At 43.3% G+C, this 25694-nt stretch overlaps 1 protein-coding gene across 2 annotated transcripts in view; it reads right to left on the reverse strand.

Annotated features, from left to right (window-relative positions):
- MORN1 (MORN repeat containing 1) overlaps positions 1 to 25694 on the reverse strand; it is a 518336-nt gene that overhangs the window by 326098 nt on the left and 166544 nt on the right. The window contains exons 9-11 of one of the 2 annotated variants that reach the window (XM_073602993.1): positions 24410 to 24533; positions 22252 to 22427; positions 18094 to 18117 (exon numbers count right to left, since the gene is read on the reverse strand). In XM_073602993.1, the coding sequence (XP_073459094.1) occupies positions 18094 to 18117; positions 22252 to 22427; positions 24410 to 24533 (324 nt within the window). The remainder of the gene's footprint in view (positions 1 to 18093; positions 18118 to 22251; positions 22428 to 24409; positions 24534 to 25694) is intronic. The other variant, XM_073602994.1, reaches the window with a different exon arrangement.

Raw genomic sequence — 25694 nt, forward strand, 5'->3', positions numbered from 1 at the left:
ATACCAAGATTATATAGACTTTCTATTAATGGACAGATGGTGGACATACTGACACAATCACTCAAACTTCCTAAAAACATTGGTAGTAATAATTTGGAAACTTTAAAGAAATCAAGAATGTGATTCTCCTATGAAATATTTGTTTAGCATTGGTTCCACACCATAGCCTCATAAGGAAACTTACTGCCACTTAGTAAACCATAACCCATATTTTTGCCACAATTTTTAGGCCTATCAAGAAAGCCTTGAGAAGTTTGATATGTACAGCTTAAAGAAATAAGAGGGAGGGGAGATATACCATAATTGAGACTATTAAACACGTTAATGCCCCGTACACACGGTCGGACATTGATCGGACATTCCGACAACAAAATCCTAGGATTTTTTCCGACCGATGTTGGCTCAAACTTGTTTTGCGTACACACAGTCGCACAAAGTTGTCGGAATTTCCGATCGCCAAGAACGCAGTGACGTAAACCACGTACGACGACACTAGAAAAGGCCAGTTCAGAACCAAGCGCTGCACCCTTTGGGCTCCTTTTGCTAATCTCGTGTTAGTAAAAGTTTGGTGAGAGACGATTCGCGCTTTTTCAGACTCGTGGTTTTCAGATCGTTTTCTGCTGTTCAGTTTGTGCTTGTGGGTTTGTATCTGCTCTTCAGTGCGTGCAACAAGCTACGCGTGACTTATTTGAGTCACTGTGTTCTTGTTCGTTCGTTACTGTTTTTCAGGTCGCTCTTCACAGGCCTTGCTGTTCTTCAGTGCGTTCTGTTACTTCGATCTGAGCAGCCGACCGTTTTATAGCCATGTTGCGTATACGTACTCCTCGTAGCGTTCGTGCTGTGCGGGGGCTTGGTGTTGGGGTCCTGACCTTGACACAAGTCCAGTCCATGAACAGGGTGGGGAGGAATTCATGGACCAAGAATTGGTTGCGTCAGCGTGACCAGTTCTGTCATATGCCTTTGCTCCGTGAGATCCGTGAGAATAATCCTGATGATTTCAGAAACTTTATCCGGATGACGGACCCCGTATTCTACAGTTTGTTGGCTTTGCTGACCCCCTATATTAGCAGGCAGGATACCTGCATGAGGCAAGCCATCACTGCGGAGCAGAGGCTCGTCGCTACCCTGCGGTACTTGGCGACAGGGAGAAGTCTGCAGGACTTGAAGTTCTCGACAGGCATCTCCCCCCAGGCTCTGGGTATCATTATCCCGGAGACCTGTTCTGCCACCATCCAGGTCCTACAGAAGGAGTATATTAAGGTAAGATTTTTATCCTTTAATATCACATTTTAGTGTATTTAATGTTTGATAATATATTGTATTTCTTTCCTCATTCCCTAATTACCATGATTGTAATATGCTGTGAATGTCCCCTTTGTCCTCATGCATGCTGGATTTTTATGTAATTATTATTTTGCTCCTTCATACATATTTGCCTTCACTTACCTCCCCAGCATGGTCTACAGGCCCTATATTCACCTCATGTAGTCACTTAACAATGTATTTTGTCAGCTCCATAGTAGTGCTTTACCCCAAACACCCCCTTAAATGTTTTAAAATGTGATTTGTCCTTTAAATTCAGGCAGAGTGCCAGAGGCTTTTTTTGGGGGGGTCCCCAAATCATTTTTAACCCTCCCTCCCCCCAACTGCTAAGTCAGCTGATACCAATTCTCTATCTATTCTCGATCATCTATCTGCTGACTTTGGCAAACCCATACACACTATACCCATCTCTTTTGTGGTCAGATGTATGGATGAATTCCCCAAAGCATGTAGTGCAAGGGCCTGCCTGTATACTTTCAAATGGTACTGTGTAAAGTTTTTGTATACTATTATTATCTTGATAGGTAATAGCAGAATGTCCAAATGTGCTCAAATGTGTACAATGTGTATTTATATCTTTGTATTATGACACTTCTTACCTTTCCAGTGGGCTGCCAATAGTGTAACTAAGGAGGGGCTGTTCAAAGTTATACCCATTATTTAGGCATTCATCTCTCAATGAAGTGGAGAGGGTTACCTGTCCAAGAGCTCCCCCCCCTCCTATAATGTTAGAAATGGCCCATGAGAGGGGGAGGGGGAATCTGATAGGTGTACCTTATACTTTGGTGTTTAAAAATTCCCATTACTAAATGTTATCTTGATGTTGGCCAAGAATGTTTGTGTCTAATCTGCTTTCAATGTTTTAATGTGCAAAAAGACTAATTTTTTTTTTCCTCCACAGTTTCCTTCCACGCCACAGGAATGGCAGACTGTGGCCTCCCACTTTGCCCAGCGGTGGGACTTTCCTAACTGCGGAGGGGCAATTGATGGGAAACACGTCCACATCGTCCCACCACCCAACTCGGGGTCATACTATTATAATTATAAAGGGTTCAATAGTATTGTGATGTTGGCGGTGGTGTTGGCTAATTATGAGTTCCTGTATGTGGACGTGGGGAAGAATGGCCGGATGTCCGATGGTGGAGTCATCACCCAGACGGAGTTTTACAGGCGTATCCAGAATGGCAGCTTGGACTTGCCACCTCCAGAAGACAATGTGGAAGGACTCCCCGCTGGGGGACCACCTTATGCGGCCATTCCCGATGAGGACTCTCACCCCGGACCAGAGGGTTTTTAATTACCGGCTGGCCAGAGCCAGAAGAGTGGTGGAGAACACATTTGGAATCATGGCCAGCCGGTTCCGCCTATTTCTTACACCCATCCATATGGCGGAGTATAAACTGAATCATATAATCCTGGCGTGCTGTGTTCTACAAAACTTTTTACGGCAACATTCTGCCAACTATGCTGGCTCAGTTGGGCCTGAGGCCGGAATTATAAATGAAACAACCCTGACGGCGCTTGAAAGTGGCCGTCCTGGCTTGCCCTCCCTGAGTGCCCGTGATGTCCGGCTAAGATACCTTGAGTTCTTTGCGGGTAGGGGGGCCATCAATAAGCCAGACAGTTTGTGAAACCTTGATCAAATAAAAAAAAATTAAGCAAATCTTTGGTGACATTTACTGCTTGTGTTTGTTTTAGCTGACCCTGACCGAAATGTGGTGAGTCTTGAAAATGGCGTGATTGTGTAACCTTATACAAAGCACTGTTGGGTGTTGGGTGTGCAGCACTGGATCAATTGCTGGAATTTGTGAAGACGGTGATCCCCACGGCAGACATGACCTATTTGAAGATCCTAATTGGTGGCCCGAGGAGCACTTATCTAAGGGAGCACAAGAAGGTCCAGGATTCCCAGAGATCCGGAGCTGCAGATGACATCTATGTCCCCAGGATGTGGTACTATGACAGGCTGCATTTTCTGGCAGGCCAGACTGAACCCAGGTCATCACTCTCGTCTTCCTTCCATGCTTCCTTCCCCCCCAGCTGAGGCTTCTGACACCCAACCTGGGCCTTCCAGGCAGCAACATGTGGAGGAGCCCAGATTGAGCCAGGTATAGCATTCCTCTAAATATTTCTGCTTGTCCAATCAATGACGTTAACTAGATGTTAGTTTGGAGTACTAATTTATGATTGGGATTGATGATGCAAAAACTAAAACCATGTCCCTTTTTCATACACAGGGAAGTCTCAGCCAGGAGGTGGCCGGGCTGAGCAGGCTGCCTGATATCCAGGTCCCTCCCTGCCACCTGCAAAGAGAAAGTGGCAGGAAGAGGAGTACCCTGGAGGAGGCTGCCATAGGCCTCTTTTGGAAGGATACAGAGGCCCTGACAGCCCCCCACACTGTGGAGGAGGACTTTGCTGGCATAATTGCCTGCAAAATGCAGCGGATGGAGGAGGGCCAACAACTCATGTGTGAGTCCTTAATGTTGGAAGCTCTCAATAAGGGGTTGAGGGGCCAAATAACATCTGCTACCCACATTTGTGACCTCACACATGGTCCTCCTCCTCCTCCAGGTCCTACTCCTCCTCCTCCTCCAGGTCCTACTCCTCCTCCTGCCACATCTCCAACAGCAGAGCCACAGCCAGGAAGGAAGCGTGGAAAGAAGACCAGAAAGTGATGACTCTGGGTCCAGTCTGGTCTGGCAAAAGATGCAGGCTCTTGTAGTACCACAGCCTGGGGACACAGATGTCATCTGCTGCTTTCCGGATCTCGGGGACTTCTGGACCAGACTGCACTCCCTTAGATATGGACTCCTCAGGCCACCAATTTTGATGTTAAAGAATTGATGTCTGCCCTGGGGGTCCAAGGCTTCGCCAATTTCTGCTGTTTCTCCAGCGTTGCCTCCCTCTGTTTGGTTCTGAGCCCTTAATAAAGGAATTTTTGTTTCAATTATACTCGCCTATGTGTGTTTTCCTTCAAAAAGGACAGTTTGTGAGGATTCAGGTACATTTCTAAAGTACAATGTGAAATTAACAAAAGACACAAACACCAAGCAATCTCCTTGAGATGAAATAATACAAGATATCAATGGTGTTGTGGTAACTTGACACACAAAACACACACACAAATATTCTGGAGTAAAACTAAAAATAAAATAAAACAAAGATCAGCCTTAAAAAAAATACAAACCTAAAAAAAAAAAAAAAAAAAAAAAAATGATGCCTTAAAAAAAACAAAAAAAAATAAAACACTAAAATAATTTTGTCAGATGTGACAAATCAAAATATATTGAGGGAATCCTGATAAATAATAAAGAAAGAAGTTTGTGAGAAGTCTGTGTGAATTAGAGCAGCAAAACTACTTCATGCTTCTCACATTATAAAGAAGAAGAGAGTGCGCTGTATTAAACCATTTTTAACATTGCACCGTGACAAAAGTGTTGTATCCATTGCGAACGCTAATTTTACCAGACCGAGCTCTTCTGAGCATGCGTGGCACTTTGTGCGTCGGAACTGGCAACACACAGTTGGAATTGATGTGATCGGATTTTGTTGTCTGAAAATTTTATAGCCTGCTCTCAAACTTTGTGTGTTGGAAACAGAGGCGGCTCTAGGCTTTGTGAGGCCTTAGGCAAAAGCTAGACATGAGGCCCCACTCACGCCCATAATGGGAAAAATAATTCAAGCGACAAAAAAATAAACTGTATAAATTATTACATATATTAAGAGTTTTAAAGTGCTGGTGTCAGTGTTCTCTATCTCGGTGCTGGTGTCAGTGATCTCTATCTCGATGCTGGTGTCAGTGTTCTCTATCTCGGTGCTGGTGTCAGTGTTCTCTATCACGGTTCTGGTGTCAGCGTTCTCTATCTCGGGGCTGGTGTCAGCGCTCTCTATCTCGGTGCTGGTGTCAGCGCTCTCTATCTCGGTGCTGGTGTCAGCGCTCTCTATCTCGGTGCTGGTGTCAGCGCTCTCTATCTCGGTGCTGGTGTCAGCGCTCTCTATCTCGGTGCTGGTGTCAGCGCTCTCTATCTCGGTGCTGGTGTCAGCGCTCTCTATCTCGGTGCTGGTGTCAGTGAAGGAGATAGCAGCGGAGAAGCCAATCAGCAGGCAGTGCCAGCGCAGGATGCAGAGCGCCTGGCCCAACAAGGCTGAGGATCAGCACTGGACTGGGACCCCCCCCCCGCAGTGGAGTCCCGCATAGGTGGGGGTAAGGGCAGGGCAGAGGGAAGGGTCAGGGGCTCCCAATCACAGGTGGGCACAGTGGGACTGAGCTTCCCTTACTGTTTGTGACACTGATGATCAGGAGGAAGGGAGTGGAGTGCATGGGACAGGACAGGGGGTGAATATAAAGACCAGTCTGTGGCTGAGGGATGCTGGAGGGGGGCTGGCTCTCTCTCATGTTGGTGGTTGCTGGCTGCAGAAGGGGTTGTGGCATGGTAGCTGTGCCTCTCCCTGCTGCTGGAGCCTCGGTTCCCCCTCCCCGCACTGATTGACAGCCCCAGAGAGAGAGAGGTGGCCCGGTCCGGACACCTCTTGTTTCCTACCTCCCTTTCCATCTGCTCCATACAGCGCTCATGGGGCTTCCTCCACGGGACCTTCCTCTTTCTGTCCTCCCCACTGCATGCCAGATTCCTCCTCCAGCCCGGGTGTGCGGGGACCGCTCCGCTGAGCACTCCAGTGGTGGTGGGTGACGGCTGGGGGGGGCGCGATCTGCGTCTCCGGAGCAGCAGGAAACTTTTTGCTCCGGCTGCTGGAACCTCCTCCCCTTCTCCTCCCCCTCTCCTACCCCGGACAACACAGCACTGGCCCCGCCTCCTCCTCGAGACAGAGCCACACTCCGTCCTCTCTCTCCTCTGCCTGGCCGTGGAGCACACAGGCAATTTTAAACCACTGCTGGCCGGAGCTTAACGCCACCCGCAGCGGCATTGTTGTAACTTGTCAGCAGAGGCGGCTCTTCAATGAGGCGGTCGCGGGGCCCCTATGAGTGCGAGGCCTTAGGCGACCGCCTTATTTGCCTAATTAGAGAGCCGCCTCTGGTCGGAAAATCCGATGGAAAATGTCCGATGGAGCCCACACACGGTCGGAATTTCCGACAACAAGCTCCGATCGGACATTATCCATCGGAAAATCAGACTGTGTGTACGGGGCATAACACTTCAAAGAGGTCCATGACAGGAGTACTTTCTGAAGTAAACAGAGCTATAAAAATTAGTTATGGATATAAAGGGTAGCAAAATTCCATGACAAAACCAGCTAGGAAACACAAAACATCTAATTAAATAGTATCATTATTTTATTATTTTAGGTTAAAGCAGCCAAAAACAACAAGATAAAAAATAAAATAGACCAATAAAAGATAAAATAAATTTAGCTTTTGCTTAAAAATTCACCTTCAATCCAGAGATTTCCACCACAGTTCCTTTTGTTTTTTTGTCATTACAGTCCTAAGTCTGATGGTCAGCATCTTTCAGCCCTTTTCCTCTGTGCCCAGGTCATCCTGGACCTGCCCCATGACTGGACAGTGATGAGCTTATCTCTCTATCACTCCGCTTTCTCCTCCTATCAGCATGCTTCTTGTCAGCACATGAACCGATTGGCTCATTGTGCTGCTTTTTGCTCTCACACTCCAGCTCTGCTATTCAGGGACTGCAAGAGGGCTGATGCCAGATAAAATTTAGATACTTACATTGTTTGCATTTAAAAATGCATTTAATGCTGTATTAGAGATTATGAGATTGCATTAATTGGTGTAATTTTTGCCTAGAGTTCAGCTGTAGAAACAGAGGTTTTTGTTGCATTCAGTTGCACATACAGTATATGTGAAGCCACCCCACTGTAGTGCTCGCTGTTTCAGTATGAGGCAGTAGTACATTCTTCGCTATAAATGACCTCTGTGCCTATCTTGGATCACTTCCCTGACTGCCTGCATGCGGTTTTGTTGGGAGCATTGTTTCTTCTATGACTTTTCTACAATTTATTTTGTGAGGAGGTATTGATAAGTGTAACATTCAAAGCGATCTGGGTACTGATGTTTTAGCGTGATGAGTTCTTTTACAATTTATTGTTTGTTGAAAGTTGGAGTGACTTTCTCACACTTGCAGCTCAATGTGTTTGGAACGGTTTCCTAACCACTTTTAGAAATTTTGTACTCTAGAGAACTGCCAACACCAAAAAAATTCATACTTAAACAAGACATCTAATCCAAACCAGGGATCTAACACTCCATTCCTCCATCTGACCTCTTTATACTTGGCAGGCTCAGATTCAGAGGCATGGAAAGGTGAAGATATTGACAACTATAAGTTTTTAGTGATCTAATTACCTAGACGCAGATGATCCCAGGGTGCACTTTGAAGGCCCTCAAAGTGTGGCCCTGAGTCATGACTAAGGTAGTTAAGATGTAACCAGCTATCACTACCACACTGATTGAACCCTCCCCAACTCTACCTTAACCACCTCAATATCGCTGTATGTATATATGCAGCTTCGTATCGAGGTGGCAATACCAGGATCATGGCTGAGGCTACAACCATGATCCCAGTACCGTTTTTTTCACCTGGCGATTCTCTTTCCTGTAAAACTTATCCAAGCGGCTACACAGCCACTGAATCACTTTTATAGGTGGCAGAAGGAGGTTCCTCCCCCTCTCCTGCCGCTGCCTTGGGATTGATCTGACCAGCGGCATTGGCTTCCCTGCACACAGTGAGAGGAACTGATGTTGTTCCTCCCACTGTGTGATGTCAGAAACCAGAAGCAACAAGGATTTCATCACTTTGGCTTTGGTTTGTTTATTGACAAGCCGTTACAGGCTTGGAGTCCAGAGGAGAGATCTAGAGTCTCATGGACCCCAGATTTCTCCATAAAGAGGACCTCTCATGGTCCATTTTATTTCCAATGGATGTTTTTTTATCCCTTGTGATAGCAATAAAGTTGATTAAATAAATAAATAAAAATTTTAAAAAAATCGAAACCCCCCCACTCTGACCCCTGTGCTTACACGCAAAGGTGAACACGTACATAGGATCCACATGCATTTGTAAATGGCAATCGCACCACACATGTGAGGTATCACTACAAACATCACAGCGAGAGCAAACATTTGCAGGCCAGGCCTCCTGTGAAACTCAAAACTGGTAACCTGTAAAGGCTTATAAAGCTGTCTATGGATAATTTAATGTACCATAGTTTGTCGCCATTCCACCGGCGTGCGCAATTTTAAAGCATGGTACCTTTAGTATCTATTTACTCAGTATAACATCTTTTATATTTTACCTAAAATTTGGAATGATATTGTGTTTGTGTTACTAAAACACATTAAAGTGTATTTTTTCAAAAACATTTGCTTTTCAAAAATCGCTGCGCAAATATCATGTGAAAATTTTTTTTTTACGACACCCACCATTTTATTTTCTAGAGTCTCTGCTTAAATAAATATAGATAATGTTTGAGGTTCTATATATTTTTCTAGCAAAATAATTCAGATTTTTACATGTTTAATAGAAATGTCCGAATTGGGATGGGGGCAAAGAGACCACGCCTGAATAGATTTAAATGGCCTTACCAATCTTTTATTATAAAACACTTATAAACAGTGCAAAAACACATTTACTTAACCATACAACAGTCAAAACAGACACGATTACAGGTCCTTAAAAACACTAAGGGAACAGATCACAATACCTGTGCAGCCAGCTACATACTGTGTGTTAGGCATTATAGCTTATGTGATTCCCCCATCAACATAGTCAGTGACGGAGCTATTGCGCTCTCCTGGGCGGCAGGGGGGGATTCGGGGAATTGTCCTTGCTGGGAGAGCACAATGATTATTGCTAGAAGCTATAGCCGCTGGCAATAATCTCATGCTAGAAATCCTGCCCATAGATGGATTGAATTTCGCCCAGTCACTGCTGAACAAGGTGAGATTCAAACCATCTATGGCCGGCGTTTGGCCACCAGATGCCTCATACTGCTTTGGGGACCATAGCAAACTGACTGCAGACAACTACTGACCCCTAACTACATGGTCACTAAAAAATTTACTGCACTTAATTTAGGATGCCACACCAAAGACGGGTTCCTAGTCCTTTTACACCACAATCAACTGTACTATCTCCAAAAATCCTAAACCTTATGGCAAATGCAGAGATTTAATAACTGATGAACCATATTCCGTAATCCTGCAGATTTCAATTTGACCACCCTTAGAGCCCCCTTCCAGCCAGATCCCATCCAACTTATCACATAAGTGACCTCTAGGTGTCCTACTTTCTCACTTTTGTAAACTTTTGGCTTTCTGATTCTCCACCTACTCATGTAGGCCCTGCACTTATTTGTTTTTTCTCCTGTTGCTTACTGCCTGTCTTTAAAGGTCCTTTCAAGTTGAAGATTTTACATGTTTTATCATAGTGTACCCTTTAGCCAAAAAAAGAGACTACTATATCTGGTCCCAGAATACCACCTGAAAAAATGACATGCTTCATATTACAGAATGAACTCAACAAAGCTAGTTGGAAAACAGTTCAAATCCCATGAAATTACTTTTTGTCACACTTGAGTGCCCCAAGTGTTCCTTCTCAGACTAATAAAAACGGCAGTCTCAGGACAGACCCAAGGTGCGTTTTAATTGCTAAATCTGCAAACACATAAATCACCATTTTATAGCTGTGTTGTTTCCGGCCATATATAACATTACATAAAGTTATTAGAGGCCGCAGACAGGAAACGTCTTTCAGCTGCTTTACATAGTACGTCATACTACTCCAATCAATGCATTAAAAAGTGTTTATCCACCATTTTTCTTATTCGTTTACATTGCTGACATACATCAGGTCATGAAATATTAAAGAAGCATTCAACTTTAACAGAAATGTGGACCCCTAACCTCTCCAAAGCAACTCAGAAAGAACACTTGGGGGTTATTTTACTAAAAGTGGAACATGCAAAATCTGGTGCAGCTTTGCACAGAAACCAGGTTCAATTTTTTTTTTTTGTCAAAGAGTAACAGAATAAGCTGAAGTTAGAAGCTTATCGGCTACCATTCACAACTGCACCAAATTTTGCACTCTCCAGTTTTAGTAAATCAACCCCATGGTCTACATTTTTACATGTCTGGGTTTAAAAGGGATTTTACTAAAAAAAAGTTACAGTAGGACAATTTTGGTTGAAGGGGCTGAAGATTAGTGTAGGCTGCAGTTGTGCGGATCCAGGTTAGTGCACATCTGGAGCAGGGAGGTAGTTATTTTAGGTTAAAATGAGGAAGGAGAGGGATAACTGTATTTTTATCCTTGACTGCAAATAATCTTACCAGTGAGTGCTAACGCTTTGTCTTGTATTTGGTGTTTGGGAGAAAACTGGAGTACCAGGAGGAAACCCAAGCAAGAACATTCAAACTCTGAGAACTCTAGTATGGTAAGGCATAAGTCTCCATTCACACTTGCAAATGGGGCCATGTGCAATTACATGCAGAAACCCAGTGGGGGTTCCCAGTGATTAGCAGACAGCCTTATCCAGGGCCAATCACTTGCATGTAATCGCTCCATGAACAACTACATGTGAGCAGCCGCGATTACCTGTGGGAGATGTCAGCCTTCCATTGTTTTCAATAGGGCTACCCTCTGCAGCTAATAATAGGGAACCCCCTCTGGGGTTCCCACACGTAATCGCGCTCAGACTAAATTCGCTCAGTGTGAATGTGCTAAGTGCTCACCACCAAGCTATCATGTTAATACAGAGCTCCAGGATGTTGACTTTTAATATTAGGACACTTACCTGTCCTGGAATCCAGCATTGTCTTCACTCCAGCCAATATTTCCATCGGCCTTCAGGTGCTGCCACCTCCATTTCTTGTAAGGGAAACCAGCAGTGAAACTTCACAGCTGGCTCTCTACTGTGCATGTGAGAAGCGTGCTTCTTTATGTGAATAACCCAGTGGCTGGGGAAGGAGTAGAGGGGCTGAACTTCTGGGGGACTTTGCGACGGCAAAGTCACCAGGAAGTGGGGATGGCTACCTGTCAAAAACAGGTACCCGTTCCCCCCTCCTCCCCGAAAGGTGTCAAATGTGGAAGCAGAGGGGGGGGGGAAGCAAATGAGCGGAGCTTCCCCTTTTGAGTGGAGCTCTGCTTTAAGTCTTAAATACTTTTTACTCGTTACGTTATATTGTTTTTGAAAAAAATTTTTTTATCAAATCCATAGACAAAAAAGTAACAAAAAAAAAATCTAGTTTTTCTACTTTGATTGGTGTTTGTTTATTTCAGGTATAGCACTGACAATTTACACACTGCTTTGCATGTTGACCTCTATGATTAAGCCCCATGGGCAGGGTGAAACGTGTCAAGAGGCATGGTCAAGGAGGAACTGAGGCCCTTTTCATCCACCATCACACACTGAGCTGTTGGTATGAAGCATCCCTATATTGTATGGCTAAAAGCAATCCTGCTGCTTGTATAAAAAACTGCAGCCAGCACCCCCAGAAAAAAAAATCCTTAATTTGCAAATCTAGGAACATCACGTCTATCCAACACATCTATGTTTCCCCTGGTAGGGACTGTGGTTCCTCCTACCTGCTATTACTTCACTACTGTGACCTGCCTGTAGTGATGGAGTGGCCAGCAGGAGGAACACGGCAGGAGGAACACGGCACACAGCAGTGGACAGACTTTTGCCTGTGTTGGATAGCAGCAATGCTCTGAATACAGAGAAGGTTTCCTTTGCCGCCTGCTTCAGAGGTAAAAATTAATTTTTTTTATTTTGCTGGGAGTGCTGGCTGCTATTTTTTTTTTTTTTTTTTTTTAGACATGCAACAGTGTCGCTATAACTGAAACAAAGAAGCATCTATTATCACAGCTGCTATAAAAGATGGGAAGGTGCTTAAGAAGTGACACAAGTATGTTACAGTTTCTTTTTCACATGCAAACATGTGTCTCTCTACCCTTTCCAATGTGTAAAAAGCAAGCCATGGGTGATAGCTACAGAAATAATATCTTGCAAAGCAAATGTCATTTTTTTCCCTCTGAAATCACAGATGGTACAACTATACAATTTGCTGATATTCACCTCGGTGGGGAAATAAGTGCCTGCAAACTTCCATCTGCATTATTTCCATAGAATGGAATATTTTAAGCGCAGGAAAATATTTTCTGAATGAGATGCTGCGAGTGCTGGTATTTCAGATAAACATTTAAACATAGTAGATAATAATGGCCAAAGCCTCTCTGTATATGAAATCTGCAATAGTATCACCTGAATGCATTGTCTGTGCTCGGTGCAGAATTCTGCAGGTGCTGTGTTGGGTCATAGTGATTCACAATGTGATCAGAACCTGTTCTGCAGCAGCCCCATAGCACTGGAAGCTTAAGTTATTCCTAACTTGAAATTCAAAGCTGTGAGTCAGCCTGTGAGTAGGTAGGTCTCGCTGTGACTCAGGCAAAATGTCTGGCGTGGAGGAGGCATAGCAAATGAGGGAGCTGGTAAAGGAATATATTTTAGAAATGAAAAGAATGTATTTCTGGAAGACAGTGCCCCACGATGAAAAAGTGATATTTCCCGGTGAATTGAAGCTGAACTCCAGGTAAACCTCAGAGCTCACTTCAGGCATGCACAAAAGACAAAGATTAATGTCGCTTTATACCCATTCATATATCATTTACCACTTCAGCCCCGGAAGAATTTACCCCTTTAATGACCAGGCCATTTTTTGCGATACTGCACTGCATTGCATTGCTTTAACTGACAATTGCACGGTCATGCAACGTTGTACACAAACAAAATGCATGTCCTTCTTTCCCACAAATAGAGCTTTCTTTTGGTGGTATTTAATCACCTCTGTGGTTTTTATTTTTTGCGCTATAAACAAGAAAAAAGAGCGACAATTTTGAAAAAAAAAACAATATTTTTTACTTCTTGCTATAATAAATATCCCCCCCCCCCAAAAAAAAACAAAAAACATTTCTTCATCAGTTTAGGCCAATACAGGGGGTGTGTCCTATGCCTGCATACCTTTGCTAATAAGTGTCCCTCATTCCCATCTCAGAAAGTTGGGAGGTATGCAATGAGGCTTGGCTGTCCATGATCCTGCCACCGGTTTTCCTTCCTTAGCCTTCTTTTGCTAGGTCCTGAGCACCACAGACTGGAAACATCCCACAAGAGCTTCCCTTTTGGAGTTTCTCTGACTCAGTCGTCTAGTCATTACAATTTGGCCCTTGTCAAAATCACTCAAATGATTACGCTTGACCATTTTTTCTGCTTTCAACACATTAACTTCAGGGACAGCATGTTCACATGCTGCCCAATATATCCCATCCACTTTCAGGTGCCATTGTAACAAGATGATCAGTGCTATTCACTTCACCTGTCAATGGTCATAATGTTATGGCTAATCAGTATATTTTATAAATGCAAGTGGTGTAAGTAGCCAATCATGACTTTGAGTAAGCCCCGTTTAGTAACTGTACAGCAGAGCTCAGACTGGGAGAGGGAAAAGCAGTATAAGGCCAACCCGTGATGCTGTGGTGTTGCTGTGCTAACAAGAATCTTGTTAACTGGAGGTGAGAGCAGAGTGATGGAGATAAATTTACCAGTCAGCTGTGTCTGCTGTCCAGTCACATGCTGTTTACTTTCAGTATCTAAGGACTACATATCCCATGGTACCTTACTGCCTGCAAGCTATGATTCTTGTACTGACTCTGCCTGATGAACTCCTCCTTCTAGCACCTCTGTAGTTCAGATGGCAGGCTCTGTGAAATGTGTGACACAGCAGTACCTACCCACAGGGCATAGTGAATACATTTCACAGAATTCAAGGGAGTAAATGTGTGGGGATCTTCACAAAGTAAGTTTACAAACTTCAAGATCCTTCAGATTAATAAGAGTAGGCTGGAAATAATATGTGGAAATGAATATATTATTGTACATTTTGACCATAAATATGCTTTAAGTCTGTCAAACGCACCTTGAATTTTGGTCGATTTCTGCCAAAATTTGATACATGGGTGGCCCAGTCAAAACAACCTGGCTTGACCAACTTTGATTAAAAGTCGAAGGAGCGAGATCAAAAACTGTTGCCCCAAAATTGACTGCATCCAATCAGGTATTCAGACAGGTGTTGGTGCCGACTGCCTAAATACAATAGTCAGCAGGGAAGATTCCTCCATCCATACTGTTTAGCAAGGATGGAGGAATCTATTTGACTCCTCTTGTTTAGCTCTTGGGTTAAACAAGAGCAATTTCTATGTATATGGCTATCCTTGGGGCTCTTTCACGCAGGCTTTCCGATCAGGTCTGCCTAATCGGAATCTCCATGCAGCTCTATGGACAGGCGGATGTAAACGGACTTGTGTCCGTCTATACCCCTCTACTTCACAGTCTGTCCAGGTCCAGAAAAAAGGACTGTGTCCTTTTCCATATTTCCAGACCTAAACATGATGGATTGGAGGTAGTCTAATGTAAACGGACAATGGAGTCCGTTTACATCTGGCCACCCCCAGACCTATCACAAGTCCTGCTGTAAGAGGGGTGCATCGTGGTGCGGCAGCAAGAATTCAAACAGTCAGGTGAAATATAAAACTTGTATAGAAGTAATGCAGCAACAGGTCACAACAAACCCGGTGAAGAGGCTTACAGCCGGGTGCACTCACAGTATCCAGTAACCTGAACAGGGCAGGTCCCAGCTGGACTGCCAGCATCTGTAAAGAGGGGCAAGAATAGAGATTTGACAAAGGGGTGTGTCCTGAAACATGTAGTCCTGGCAAACGACTTCACTTCCTGTATGTTCAGCTTCCTGTTGGTTGATCAGCTGATCCCTGTGTTTCCGATGATCTGTGCTTCCCCAATGATCGGCAGCGGCGGGCAGCTTTCTCACCCAGGATCTGCCCTCCATCCAGATGTCCCCGTATATGCAGGTTTCTCCTTCGTCATTGTCTGCTGCTGCAGGACAGGATCAGATCCACCTCTGGTAATGTTGTTCCACATCCAGCTCTGGCTTCTTGCTGTTTTTATTGCTGCTTTCATTGTTGGAATAAACTGTTTTATCTGACTTCCGGCTACTTATGTTACTGGGCTCTGGACTTCCGATCATCACTATCATTAGCCCCACACATATGGCCCATGGACAGTTTACATTCTGGTGCATTATAGAATAAGCTCCTGGCAGTGGTTTGGTTGTGTACAATTTCTTTCCCCACTTTCCCTGGGGACTTTTTTTTTTTTTTTTTTTTTTTTTTTTAAATTCCTTTATTTTATTTCAATAATGCATGTTACAGTGTGATGTACATGTTATCAAGATCTATAACATTTAGTGAGTAGTAAAAAAAAAAACAGAGGTATGGAGAGGACTTTAACAGAAACTACCGTCGACTAAAGATGTGACACATATACATTCCTCTAGTTTACACGGTCTGTGTAATGAAGGCGGAGCCTGGGTGTATGGGAAAGTCTGATGTAATGATTATCATAATATCCATTTGCAAGCAGTTCCCTGAGATATGCCTTGTTTAAACTGATGACTCGTGTATTAATCCTTAAACAACAGGTATAAGGGTAAACCAAAATAACAAAGAGAGAAGCTCTCCACTGACCGGGGGTGGAGATATTCCTTGCCGATCAGTAGAGTCCGGCAAGGGGCAACTAACGTAGAGTAATGTATACCATGATATTCAATATATCTGATCTGATCTTCCCTTAGCCGGAAAAGTATAGGGGATTGTGAGAGAACCTAGGAAGAGAGGGGGAGGGGGGGGGGGGGAGGGAGGGGGAAAAAAGCGGGAGACAGTAAGGAGGGAGAGGCAAGAGAGAATGGGAGGTGAAGTGGAGGGGGAGAGTAGGAGAGAGAGGTAAAGAGAAGAGGGTGGCGGTGTCACCCTCCAGCCAAGCAGGGTCCTCGTATCAAGGAGTGTCCGCATTAAGTCATTTCTCGGAGGTAGGCCTCGGAGTAGATGAAGTGTTGCCAGGGGCGCCAGGTCTCCCGAAAGGCTTCCTCCCTGTCATGCAGGGTGGCCGTAAGATCTTCCATGTCCCGCAGATCATTAACCCTAGCATACCACTGAATCTTCGTTGGTGGGATTTCCAATCTCCAAAATAGAGGGATGCAGGCCTTAGCCGCATTAAGTAGATGTATGGTGAGTGAAGCTTTATATTTCTTAATTGAACTTCTAGATAGGTGCAGTAAACAGGCCCCGGGGTCTCCCCCCAGTGCGACACCCGTCAAGCGTTCGACTGTGTCTGTCACCTCTTTCCAGAACGGTTTAATCTTGGGACAGTCCCAGAAAATGTGCAACATTGTTCCTTCTCCTGCTCCACAACGCCAACATAGATCCGGCACCTGCAGGAGGAACCTGTGAAGAGTGGATGGTACTTTGTACCATCTGGTCACAATCTTGTAGCATGTCTCCTGGACCCTTGTGGCTAGAGAAGATTTTTGGGCAAAGTGTAAGATCTTTTCCCTTTGTGTTTCATCAAAATGCGCTCCTAGTTCTGTCTCCCACTTATCCCTGGGGACTTTTTTGTGGCTGTCCTGCTTTATTTTTGTGCCTAATACTAACTCTTATGCTTCAGCTGTCATCATGGCACTATGATGGGGAGGCAGTCTTTTAGTGCCCAATCTGCCTGTGTTGTGCAGAATGTAGCCTGGCTGTCTAGTGCCCACTCAAGAAGATGCCTAAAAGAACAGCAACCCTACGCTTTCACTCCTCGTCAGAACCTTTCCCTACCGTTAGAACTGTTCCTAAAAGATGGGGTACCTATCCCTACCGTGCCAATCGTGGGAGCCAGGGCTTCAAATAGGCTCTGCCTGACCCAAGATGGTTGCTTGAGTCATATGGGGGGGCAGCATCCAATAGGATAGCTTCCCCAGTGACCCAGGAAACCATCGAGGAACCCTGTTCCTTTTGACTTCCTCTCCAACAACAGTGCCGCTGTGAAAGAGCACCAGTGGAGAAAATAGACTGCACCTGCCTACACGCCAGTGTCTACCGGACAGAAAACTGAACAAGCACAGATGTAAAAAAAAAGCTCCGATTTAGCAGGGGATTTTCTCACAGAGGTTTTGAGCAGACCCTGCTCTATGTGAAAGAGCCCTAAGTATGGTCAATAGTTGTGTTGCAATACCTATGTTTTCCAGCTGGTGGCACTGTAGTAAAATCCGCATTTATAGTTCACCATTCTGGTAAAACCCAGGAGTTACAAAAATACAAAAAAACTGTTATAACAGAAAAGCATCATAAATAAAGAGTTAATATTCTTTTGGGATTCCCCTTAAAAATAATTAAAGACTAGGAAATCTAAGGAGGAAACAGATACATATTGATCATGTCAATGTTCTATGTCCAATTATCAGCATGTTGTCAGGAATTGACCCAGGATCATCACTTTGTACATTGGAATACTGCATTGTAACAGCAGCATTCTTTATTAATTCCCTGTGTTCTTCAGCGGAACAAAAAAAATCAACCCGCAGCACCATCAGTTCCTAATATTATTTGGTCATGGCAATTAAAATGTTTGCTTTTCCTCCCCAGAAACAAATTTGTTTGTTTTCAATTTCAGCTGGTAATATATTATTCATATATACACCTCTGCTCTGTGTTCTCGGGCAGAGAACTCCAGGGACTTCAACTATTATTCATTCTACCAGAAGTTCAAGTGCTAATATACCTAGGGGATGGGGTATTTTGAATCATAATATTGAGATTTACTTTTTCGTGCAACCTGCTAAATAAATAATACATTAAACACATTAGAGCACTGGAGCCGATTCCTAGAACACAGCCAGAATGTCATTACCTTTTAAAGATCTCTGAATAGTCTCTTCGAATGGGTGTTTCCCAGTTGCAGAAGAAATGACAAGGCAACAAATAAAGAAAGAAAAAGGGTATTTGTATTGAAAACAGCCACACAACGCACAAAAGAAAAGCATTTACGTTTTAGAACAACTACAATCCTCTTACCATGTGAACAGCCTTTGTTCCTTTATTATTTAAAGGTACACACCAATCTTAAATTAAAACTAAACCTTAAAAAAGAAGTATGGGGGTTTAAAAAAAAACAACGATGTACTCACCTAGGTGGATACAGCATCGATCTAATGCTGCACCTGTCCCCCCGCTGCCTCTACACTGAGAACCGAGCAATCAATGACTGCTGATCGGTTGAATCTCGGTCTTCTGTGAGCGGAGAGCCGGTGACTATCAGTTACCGGGTCTCTGCTCTGCCATTCCAGCGCCCACTGGAGCACTGGGCTGTAGAGGCAGGAGTGGCTGGCTCAGACTCTCAGCGGTCCGCAAGAGGCTGAGCCAACTGCCGGTCAGGCATCTACAGTAGGTGTATCCCGACAATAAAGTCAGGATCTCTCTGGAGTCTGGACCAGCTGATTGATATCAGCCAACAGGAGACTTTAACCCGCTGTCAGCTGAATCTGGGTCACAGGAGTACAGAATGAAGTGCACTCCTGTGACCTACAAGAGATAAAGGGCCAAAAGAGCTTTAGCCCTACTTCTCCTTTAAAGATGAATTCTGGGTATGGATATTTTTATATACAGTAGTAACATTGGTCCAGCTTAAACTATGCATTTACCCTACCTGGCCGATCCCCCAGAAGCTGGAAATCCCTTTAGTAAGCACCACTACTCCAGTGATCTTTACTAGCTTCTGGGTTCTGTGATGAGCGGCTGCCCTGATGAATTGTGAACACAGGGGGTCACTCTTTGGATTATCTCAAAGAATGAAAAGTGTTCTCTGTTTGGACAAGGCAGAGTGATGACATCACTCAGTGCCCATGCCAAGTGGGCGACCTCCTGTGTCCAGTAAGGAGCAGGATAGCCACTAGGCACCGAACACGGAAGCTAGCAACGATTACTATAGAAGTGCTGTCTACTACTGTGATTTTCAGGTTCCAGGGGGATCGGCCAGGTATTGCATATTCATAGTCCAAGCTGGATTAATGTAACTATGTAGAAATCTATACCTGGAATTCAACTTTAAGCAGAAAAAGAGAGGCAGTACAGTGGAAGTGGTTAGCACTTCCACGTTATAGCACAAGGGTTCTCAGTTTAAATATCAACCAAGACATTAAGTGCATGGAATTGCATCTATACCTGTGATTGCATGTGGGTACTCCAGCTTCCTACAACACTCCAAAGACATGCCGGTAGGTTAATTGGCCCATGTATGTATGCATGTGGAATGAGGGACTTTAGATTGTAAGTTCCTAAAAGAGGACCTTTGCCCCTGCCCCTACCCTATAAACCTAAATACAGCTTAGATAAACATCCATACTTACCTATATCCTATTGACTTTTTCTTCATATCTACCTATTTTTCTCTTCTTCTGTGGTGCCTGGGTCCAAAGTCAATCCCTGCACCCTGCAAGATCTCAGGGAAGGTTTTTTTTCCCCCAATAGTGTCATATGGCACATGTGCGAGATGAAGTGCATGACATGCCTCTTTTCACTCATGCACAATATCAATACTGTGATATCTCATGATATATTGAAGTTTAGGTACAGGATTTCCCTGAAGGCAATGGTGATATTTTCTTCCTAGGGGGCATCTGTGTGGCTGGGGCTACAATGCTACTGACTTCAGGGAAACTAGGAAGTGGAAGGAAAAAAAGGAAGTAAAAGAAAAAAAAAATTAAAAACTGTTAGACCCCTTTCACACTGGGGCATTTTTCAGGCGCGTTTGTGCTAAAAATAGCTCCTGAAAAACGCCTCCCCTGCAGTTCCAGTGTGAAAGCCAGAGGGCTTTCACACTGGGGCGCTGCGCTGGCAGGACGTTAAAAAAGGTCCTGCAAGCAGCATCTTTGGGGCAGTGGAGGAGCAATGTATACACTGCTCCTCCACCGCTCCTGCCCATTAAAATGAATGGGCAACGCTGCCCAAGCGCCTGCAAAGCGCTTCGGTAGCAGCGCTACACGGGCGCATTTAACCCTTTATTCGGCCACTAGCGGGGGTTAAAATCGCCCCGCTAGCGGCTGAATAGCGCCGCTAAAACGACGGTAAAGCACCACTAAAACTAGCTGTGTTTTACTGTCAACGCGGCCGCGCTGTCAGTGTGAAAGTACAGAACATGGGGGAGGGGGAAAAAAAGGGGAAGGTGAGCTGTCCACCAATGTACGATCAGGTACAGGGCCTGACCTGTTTGATCATCCACCAAATTTGGTGTTGTTGCTGTAACCGTAACACATATAAAGAAAAAAAGGGGGGTAACTGGTATAGAGTACCAGGTAAGGGTTACTTCCAGCAACAAAAATAGGTCAAACTTAGTACTGCAAAAACATATAAAATGTATTTTATTCAATGCAAATCTAATACATGGTATTAAGATTGATTTAGGAAAAAGTGCAGCTATGGATATTCATCACAGTCATTCGACAAACAGACAAACATAAAACAAGACAAGATAACACTGAACATTGTCCGGATGTATTGGAATAGCTGACAGTCAGTCACAGGGTAGATTAAGTATATTTATAATTTGATAGGGGGGGTTTTGCAATAGACCCCGATGACTTCAATTTGTAGTGACTGGCGGTGGGCTGGTCCAATGTTGGAGAGAGTGGGGATGGGAGATGGGGAGGGATAACTGACTGTGCCTATGGATTATATTAGATGTCCATAGGCTGCAGTGATGAAAGGTAATGTTGGCCCCTGGTAGGTATTAGAAGATGGTATCCGGCACATGTAGTCTTGAAGTGCACTTGTGTTAGGCCGACCTGAGGTGCAGTCATAAAGTAGTTAATGCAATGCTGTCATTTCAGTGTTCATTTTGGCTCCTTTCATTTAAATAGAGAGGTGTAGCTGACATGTCATAGTCATCATCTATTTTTAAAGCTGTACAATTCCCACTGTGGGGGGCATTCTGGAAATCGGCTATAAGCATACAGTCTATCGGTGTGTGGCAGTATGGATAAGCAGCAACTTGGTGACCATAAATATAAATGGTTAATGAGGCACCGGTCGGAATTGACTAATACGTGTTAGGTAAATGCTTCTTTACATTACCGCTCTGTAATGGGTGGCTGAATGTGAAATTAGCCTTATGCTACGTACACACGATCGGAATTTCCGTCCGAAAAAACTTGGATGGTTTTTCCGACGGAATCCCGCTCAAGCTTGCCTTGCATACACACGGTCACACAAAAGTTCACTGAACTTTCGACCGTCAAGACCGTCAACACTACGACGAGCTGAGAAAATGAAGTTCAATGCTTCCGAGCATGCGTCGAATTGTTTCCGAGCATGCGTGATTTTTTGCGCGTCCGAATTGCATGCAGACGAACACATTTTCGGATAGGAACTTTTTCCGACCGAAAAAATTGAGAACCTGCTCTCAATCTTTTGCTGGCGGGAATTCCGCCAGCAAAAGTCCGATGGAGCATACACAAGGTCGCATTTTCTGACCAAAAGCTCTCATTGGTCTTTTGCTGGCCGAATTTCCGATCATGTGTACGCCGCATTAGGTATTTTTAAATAAGCATGCAGAGATATATTATGCATAAATTGTCAGCACTATATAAAAACCTGTAAAAAAAAAATTGCTATGAGGTATAGTTTTTTGTTGAAAAACTACATTTTCTATTTTCTAGCTATTTAGCTTTTTTTTAATGCCGTCCTGGTACCAGAATAATATAAGCACTGGATTTGCATCAACAAAGGCCACCCAGTGGCTCAAGAAAGAAGACACTGGGCCAGAAAAAGAAAAGAAGTTGAGAGCAGTGGCAGGGACCGAGCAGTGGCAGAGAGCATGGGGATGTCCTCACCGAAAGAGGGCAAACTGAGAGGTAGGTGTGCCATAGTGTGGAGATCAGGTATGCCATGGATTGAAATTCCCACAACGTTGCCTGAGCTCATGGTCAGCATGCCATTCTTGCAGGTCACAAGCTATCTGGCTTTAACAAAGGAGCTGAAACAGACAAATCTCAGCAAGTAGTCATTAACTCACCATGCTGTCCTCCAGGGGGATCTCCTGCAATCTCGGAGTGAGGTTCACTTTCATCCGCTGACTGCTGGGCACTAGATAATTCTAGTCCGGGTTGAGTACATATGGCATTACAGTCCTCCTGCATGAACTTCTCATGGGTCACACATGACAAAGGATAGTTCACACACTCATAGCCACTGAAAACACAGACAACTGCTATGTAACATTTATGTATCCTAAATAAAACAATAAAAATACTACCATACATTTTTAAAACAGAAAACATCAGAAACCCCTAATTTGTCCCAGTGGACCTTATATATAAAGTTTTTGGAAGAACAACTGTCTAACCTCCAGATTCAATAAATATTTATAATACACTAATGTGGTCTCATGTCACCTTCATTGCTTTGTAAGTTTCAAAAGGCAGGGGAACTTGTGAAACCTGCCTACTGGGACCTAAAGCTGTACTCCATTCAAGTAATCCAATGATACATGAACTTATATAGTTATGTATTCATTATGAATTAAATTTAAAAAAGTGTAAATAACCAAAATCTGTTTGGATAGTACCCTCCTGTAATCTCCTGCACTCTAGGACTCAGAATAGGAAAGGGAGGGTCAATACATACAATTAGGCTCTACTGCAGTAAATACAGTAGATATAGTACTTATAGTATGAACATGCTGACAGAAAGAAAACATTCTAAACAAAATTTAACATGACTCCCCTAACTGTCCAATTAGCAGGCTGGGGTGTATTTGAGACTAAGCCATGCTGCTGTTGCAATGGAGACTAAGGATCGGGCTATGCTGTCAGGTATAGGTGTCTGGAATACAGATCTAAGAGGAGAGTTGATGGCCCTCACTCTCAAATGAAAAGAGTTTGCATGATGTTGGATATCTTAGAATGTCATAAGCATTGGGCGGTCAGTAGCCACCTGTACTGGAGTTTCTTCAAGAAAACTTCAGATAGGAATAAAACAAATAGGAATGGAGAGCCACACCAAAATGAGAATCCAAATATAAGTTGTATCCCATTAAAGTATATGTGAACACCTACCTTGTAAAACAACCAATTCAGTTTAAAATATAAATGAAAGGCAAAATGTTTGTGTATATACAGTAAATAAAAAAAATATAAAAACATTGATCACATAATCTCCGTTCTCAGCTGCATAAGAGGCTTGGAGAGGTGGGGTGGAGAAACAGCATTACACTGATCTTTCCAGTGAATGGCTGTGCAGCACAAGACACAAGACTTGGCTTTTGGAAGACAGGCAGGCTGTTCTCTCAGCACAGTCAGAAAACTGACCACACTGGAATGAATGTGCTCTCATTAATAGCATGGTCAGTTTGAACTAGGAAAGCAGGAGGACTGGCAGGATCACCAGGGATTTCACTCAAAAGAAAGCAGTAGAAAGAGAACAGAATACTTTCTAACCCAAGTATATGTAACAGCAGACACATATTAGGAACATGAAATGTTGGGGTAACATATTTTTTAAAGCAGCTGGATATATTCCAAATAAATAGCCAATGCAAATCTTGGGTCAGAGAGTGCCACCTTCATCAGGGCTTACATAAATTGGACCCAAGGAATAGGTGCTTGGGCAGATAAATATTATGGTGTGAATAGGCAAGCTGTATAACAGTTAGTTGCAGCAGACTGCAACAACCAGCCACTCTGAAGCCTGCCTAACAGGGACTGTCAAATAGTTATAAGGACTGTGACCAGGTAACACAGAACTAGTCCAATAAAACTGACAGCAAAACTCTATATCTACTTTGATGTCCCCAATTCCAGAAAAACAGTCTGCAAAGAATTTCACCAATGAAAGTCTTTTCGTGCTTTGTGTATGTAATCAAAACCATTGGGACCTTTGCTCTTAGAACACAAAACTATTTGTGTTTTATGGTTACAGATGCCCCAGCTAACTGGGAACTGACAAATTGGCCTCTTTAGATGTATAGCCAATCTCTTTTCTTTTTGATCACTTGTACTAACCCTTGATGATAATGTATAGTGCGCTGAACTACAACCTAGAGGGCATTGACAAAGCAGGATAAAATATAGCCCACAGAAATAAAATCAAGTCCTACAATAGTGGTGTTTACATTATTATGGCCACCACCTGTATGTATCACATATGCACAGAGGCTACTGTGAGATACTTACAAAGGAGTTTGAAAGGGCTTGTCTTCAAAATCTTCAATTAATTCCAGAATATTAGTACTTGGTGGTTTAGCAGGTGTTGTGTATTTTATTCCAGCCCTTATTCTTAAAACACGCCCATTTTCCTCTGTTAAGTAAAAGAAGAAAAAAAAAAGATTTTAAAATGAAATAATAAAATGAAAATACTTACATATACTATATAACATATTTGAACAAGGATGTTTGGTCTGTACTCAAACAGTGTATACATATAAAGGTTAAAATACTTGAAAAGAGCACAAGGAGTGGTTGCTTTTTCAATCATTTATTCAACAAAAATATTATTACATGTAATAGTGCATTGTGGAAAAAGTAAGTACTCCCTTGGCATCAAAAGTTGGATTTCCCAAGCAGAAGTAGCAGAAAAAAACTTTGTAGATATTTTGTATAACTGGCCACCACCACATGATGTGAAATGTTTGACCACTTCTCCATGCAAAAATTCCTTCAACTGTAATACGTTTGTGGGTTCCCTTGAAAAGATTGCCCATTTCAATATTCCCTACAAAATTTCAATGGGAATCAAAATTGTGGCTTTGACTAGGGTAGTTCATAAACCCAATTTCTCCTTTCTGAGCTAATCCTTGGTGGATTTGCTAGTGTGCGTCAAGAAGAAAATAAAAGAAGTCCATATATTCAGTACTGTATGTGTATATATATGTAGTTGGCTGTTTGGTTTGAGTTCAGCATTAAATGAAGGACAACCTAATACATTCAGATGCCCGCTTCTGTATCTGTATTAATCATGTCTGTTGTTAATGATCTATCTTCAGATGTGGCCTGCCCCATCAGAAATTCCCAAGGGTGCTAATTAATGGTCCCATGGAATTACAAAGTGGTACAAGGCACATTAAGATTTATTTTGGGCCTGTCCCACTGGGCATACATTAGAAAACCATATCAAACCATGTCTGACTCTGGCACACCAGAATAAAATCAACAATCCCCTGTAATTTATCACTTCATAGAACAATTATGCATTTATGGTTTTTGTTCTTATTTTCTTATGTAATGCAAAACTGACATGTTTAGTAAGGATGAGCCGAACACCCTCAGTTCGGTTTGCACCAGAACTTGCAAACAAGCAAAAAATTTGGATGAACACACGAACACCATTAAAGTCTATGGAACACGAACATGAAAAATCAAAAGTGCTCATTTTAAAGGCTTATATGCAAGTTATTGCCATAGAAAGTGTTTGGGGACCCGGGTCCTGCCCCAGGGGACATGTATCAATGCAAAAAAAAGT

The sequence above is a fragment of the Aquarana catesbeiana genome, linkage group LG10 (assembly GCF_042186555.1).
Source record: "Aquarana catesbeiana isolate 2022-GZ linkage group LG10, ASM4218655v1, whole genome shotgun sequence".
In the NCBI taxonomy this organism is placed as follows: domain Eukaryota; kingdom Metazoa; phylum Chordata; class Amphibia; order Anura; family Ranidae; genus Aquarana; species Aquarana catesbeiana.